This window comes from Gekko japonicus, unplaced genomic scaffold, assembly GCF_001447785.1.
Source record: "Gekko japonicus isolate JY-2015 unplaced genomic scaffold, Gekko_japonicus_V1.1 scaffold598, whole genome shotgun sequence".
NCBI lineage: Eukaryota > Metazoa > Chordata > Lepidosauria > Squamata > Gekkonidae > Gekko > Gekko japonicus.
This window is the reverse complement of record NW_015170910.1, coordinates 1-4,781: the sequence shown is the minus strand read 5'-3', so window position 1 is coordinate 4,781 and position 4,781 is coordinate 1. Positions and strand designations below refer to the sequence as shown.

Sequence of the window (4,781 nt, the reverse complement as noted above, 5' to 3'; positions counted from 1 at the left end):
ACCCTCTCTCAATTTCTCCCTTCATCCCCATCGCTTTGACTTCTTCCCCCCCTTCCCTGTCTCTCTGGCTTACTGACTGTCTGTCTAGGTCTCCCCCCCACCCTTCTTCCCTCCTTCCCTCCTTCCTTCCTTCCATCCTTCCATCCTTCCATCCCTCCTTCCTTCCCTCCCTCCCTCCCTCCTTCCTTCCTTCCTACCTACCTACCTATAGGAAATACAGGCTCAGAAATGCGAAGGAGATCGAATGAAAACAAAGTTTCGGCGACTTGAAGAGGAGAATAACCGAAAAGACAAACAGCTGGAGCAGCTGCTGGATTCTTCTCGGGTGAGTTCTGCGGTCCGAGGCGGAGCCGAGAGCGGCGTTCAAATCTGCTCGTCGGGTTGTTTCCTGTTCCACCCGGGAAGCGGGTGCGGGCTAGCATTTCGGCTCCGAAACCCGGGCATCGTTTTGGCGGGCAGGCAAGACAGGAAGTAGCTGATATCCTGTTTCCCGTGATGCCGTGGGGGTGCCCGACAAGGATCATTATCAATCGCAGTAATAACGTCAGCACAGTGGGAGAACCGCAGGCCTCGTGCCTCTGATCAAAGCCGGCTCCGGACCACAAAAACGTGGTGGTGGAAAGTTCCCTCAAGTCACGGCCGACTTAGAGCAGCCCGGGAGGGTTTTCAAGGCAAGAGACATTGCCTGCCTCTTCGTGGCGGCCCTGGGCTTCCTTGCTGGTCTCCCTTCCAAGTACTAACCACGGCCGACCCTGCTGAGCTTCTGACGGGATCGGGCTAGCCCGGGACATCCAGGTCGGGGCAAATCAACCAGTGCTCCCTCTAAGCTGTGGAATCTTGTGAGCAAAAAAATCCCACTTTGTGAGCTCCTGGCATTAAAGTGGGTGGGCGAGCCCTTTGGCGGTAGCGCAGTGAATGAGTTTGCTCTGGAGCCCCATCCCTTCCTGAGCCGAGATAAAAATCTGTGAGCTGGAGGCTAAAAAAACTGTGAGCCAGCTCACAGCTTTGTGAGCCAGCTTTGGCGGTAGCGCAGTGAATGAGTTTGCTCTGGAGCCCCATCCCTTCCTGAGCCGAGATAAAAATCTGTGAGCCGGAGGCTAAAAAAACTGTGAGCCAGCTCACACTTGCTCAGCTTAAAGGGAACACTGAATTAGCACCCTAACGGGACACGCCTGCCAGTTTCCTTCACGTAGCTGGCTGCTCTCTGCAAGCCCCCTCTTCTCCTAGGGCTGCTCGCCTCCAGCATCGGGCAGAGGAGGGTTCTCAAGGCAAGGGACGTCTAGAGGCGGTTGGCTGCTTCTTGCTCTGACTGAGGGCTGCTGGGAGTAGAGGGTGGGGCTTGTTGCATGTGCCCGCCCCCTGGGCTCTTTACTGCCGGAGCTCTGCTCCTGTGCGCTCCCGCCGGAAATGACCCCTGCGCTGGTCTCAAACTTTGTTCACTTGTTACCTTAGTAATGCTAAGTATTACTGTGATGATCTGCTGATTCTTGGTTGTCAGCTAGCGGCTAGGGCCCGTTCTGGTCTTTATTTTCTCAGAAGCACTTTAGAAACGGCAAATATCAGTCACTTTTTCTTTCCTTTAACAGGGCTCTGAGTTTGTCGGGTTACGGACAGAGCCAAGGAGCGATAGCAGCTGGGTAAACTGCGCTTTTCCACTCTTTTTCCCTTTCCCCGCGGCTTCACGTTTGCGGCGGGATCAGACCACAGTCGGTTCATAGGGTGACCGTATCACCAAACCACATAGATAAGGCACAGTGAGAAACGGCGAATACGAAGCGATTAACGAATTGCCCAGTGTCCTTACTCTGATGTGAGCGTGTCCGCGGCCACGCTCTTCTCAGTAATCAGGACTCTGATGTCAGACTGATCCAGGTGGTCAGCCCTGTTGATCTGAATCAGTAGAACAAATTTATTTAGAATCCGGGGTCACCTTTAAGACCAGCAAATGTTTTATTTATTTTATTACATTTATACCCCGCCCTCCCCGCACGCGGGCCCAGGGCGGCTTACATAGGCACAACCGTGCAATAAAATACAACACGATTAAAAAAATTTAGGCACCCAAAGTGCGATAAAATTACACAGTCAACCACTTAAAACACAATTCAATCTTACAGAATGCATCGGTGGATTAAAATACTCACTCATTGTTATATGTCACAGTGAGGTCAGAAGAAAGGGGGCGTGCTATGGGCCGAGATGTTCCGGATGGCTAATCAGCCCACCCCGACGGCACTGCTCTGCAGTACACGATGGTGGTAATAGTGGCGGCGGCGGCTCCTACTCAAAAGCCTGGCGGAAGAGCTCTGTCTTGCAGGCCCTGCGGAACTGTAAAAGGTCCCGCAGGGCCCTGATCTCCTCCGGGAGCTCATTCCACCAGGTAAGAGCCGCCACCGAAAAGGACCTGGCTCTTGTGGCAGCAAGCCTGGCCTCTTTAGGGCCCGGGGTCACTAGGCGGTGTTGTGACCCCGACCGAAGTGCTCTTTGGGGCCTGTATGGGGAAAGGCGGTCCCTCAGGTATTCAAGGTATGAGCTTTCGTGTGCAAAGGGCACACTTTGTCAAATACCTACCTGGATCTATGATGAAGATGTGCAAAGACAAAACTAAATAACAAGCTAAGGCTATAAGGTCAACAGTTGTAAAGCATCACAGCAAAATGTTACGCAAATAGCTCAAACAAATGTCGGTAATGCAGCATTAATGTAGGTTCGTTTTATCATATGTGGTGGCGTTGTGCAAAAATTCAAAGATTTTGGGAGAAAGTACAGGTAATGATTTGGGAAATGTTGAATATATTTTTGATGTTAAATCCAGAGATATATTTGTTGAATATGATGCCGGAAAAATCTTAGTCGTTGTGGTGCCTACTTAGTGGTGCTTATAATAACATCTGCTAGAATACTTCTGGCCAAATACGGAAATCAGAAAAAACTCCCATTAAGGAAGAAAAAAGTTTGAAATTGTGTCACTTAGCAGAAATGGATAAATTAAGCTTGTTAATTCAAGGGAAAGGAGAAGAGACTTTTGTGAAAAGATGGTCAAGACTGTACAAATGGAGAGAGAATAATGTTAAAAATCAGACTCAAATGTAAATTATTGAATGATTGACAATTTACTTATGTATCTGGGTATGGAAAGTCTATAAATAAATAGTATATTTTTAAAAAAACGTAAAGCATCTGTCTGCTATTTTGACCTATTTATTGCTTTACAACTGTTGACCATATATTTATTTATTTATTTAGCTTGTTGTTTGTGCATCTTCATCATATTGCATGTTAATTTGTTGTCCAGCCCCTGTCTGTAAATCTGAACCTTACCTGCCATTCTGAGTGTATTTGAAAAAGTGTGCCTGCACACGAAAGCTCATACCCTGAATAAAACTTTGTTGGTCTTAAAGGTGCCCCACGGGACTCCAAATTCGTTCTTCTGATTCCAGACGGCACCCTTCCTGTTTTTCCTTTCCATCCCTGGCCTTCTGGTGCTCCTTAACAGCAGTGAACCCTTGAGGATTGTAGCTCCGTCCCTCCCACTGAATTGTTATTGCTGAATTGTGAATGGAGGCTGAATCTCCCTGGGCCACGGACCACGGCAGTCGGAACACTGACCTCATAGCTGCGCCGGTTTTGACAGGGCCTTTAGCTTGCAGTAGTTTGCAGGACGCTGTGCAAGATCAGATGGGCCGTTAGCTTGTTCCAGCCACACTCTTCTTCATGTGCTCTCATATTCTTGCTTGTGCATGTGGAGGAGTGGGGGGATCAAACCCGGTTCTCCCAGATTAGCGTCCACGCTCCGAACCACTAAAACCAAACTGGCTCTCAGTTGGCCCAGGGAGCTACCACCGAAAAGGCCCTGCGCCTTGTCGGCGTCAGCCTCGTGTCACCCAGAGAAGGCAGCTGTGCCGGACGATCTCCGTGCCTGATCAATTGTGCTTCCTTGTCTCCCTAGGATAGCCCGGCTTTGTGTGGGTCGGTAGGCAGCCCAGTCTTAAAAGAGTATTACTTCCTGTTAACATTGTGGGCATGTGATGAAGGCAAGCAATGCTGCAGGGGAGGCCCCGTGTTTACCAGTTGGGTGTCGTGGTTTAGTGTGCAGACTCTAATCCGGGAGAACTGGGATTGATTCCCCACCCTTCCTCCACATGCAGCTGCTGGATGACCCAGGGCAAGCCATAGTTCTGTCAGAGCTGTTCTCTCAGGAGCAGTCCTCGAAAGAGCTCTCTCAGCCCCACCGACCTCACAGGGTGCCTGTTGTGGGGAGGGAGAAGGGAAAGGAGATTGTAAGCCGCTCTGAGACTCCAAGTGAAGGGCAGGGTATAAATCCAATCTCCTCCTCCTCTGCCTCTTCTTCTCCTCCTCCTCCTCCTCCTCTCTCGATCAGGTGATCAACGGCTTGAAGCAGAAGATCCTCAAGCTGGAGCAGCAGTGCAAGGAGAAAGACAACACCATCAAGTACGGCGACTCTTGATGTAACGCGCGCTCAAAGGGACGGGGTTGGTGGGGAGGGGCAGGTAAAGACGGCGGGAACGGAGATGGCAAAGGGGAAGCGGAAGCCGCGGCTGGCCAAGTAGGACCTTCTCTGCCGTCGCTCAAACCTAGATCGCCCGTGTTTATGACGATCGTTCCCAGACCAAAACGGAACCCCGGGAGCACCTGCAAGGCGAACAAGCTTTATTTCAGCATGAGCTTTCGCGTGGGTCCGAGTTCGCATCTTCAGGTGCAGTGGGACATCTGTGGGTGTCTAGAAGTGGAACGGTGTTGGGTATTACAAGTTGAAAACA

General features: G+C 50.5%; 1 protein-coding gene across 1 annotated transcript in view; it reads left to right on the top strand.

Moving 5' to 3' along the window:
- The window catches only part of IQCE (IQ motif containing E), a 9,682-nt gene extending 5,160 nt beyond the window's left edge, over positions 1 to 4,522 (top strand). Inside the window, exons 4-6 of the mRNA XM_015418677.1 lie at positions 212 to 325; positions 1,587 to 1,637; positions 4,382 to 4,522. Of these exons, the coding sequence (XP_015274163.1) occupies positions 212 to 325; positions 1,587 to 1,637; positions 4,382 to 4,468 (252 nt within the window). The 3' untranslated portion in view covers positions 4,469 to 4,522. The remainder of the gene's footprint in view (positions 1 to 211; positions 326 to 1,586; positions 1,638 to 4,381) is intronic.
- Positions 4,523 to 4,781: the final 259 nt, after the last annotated feature.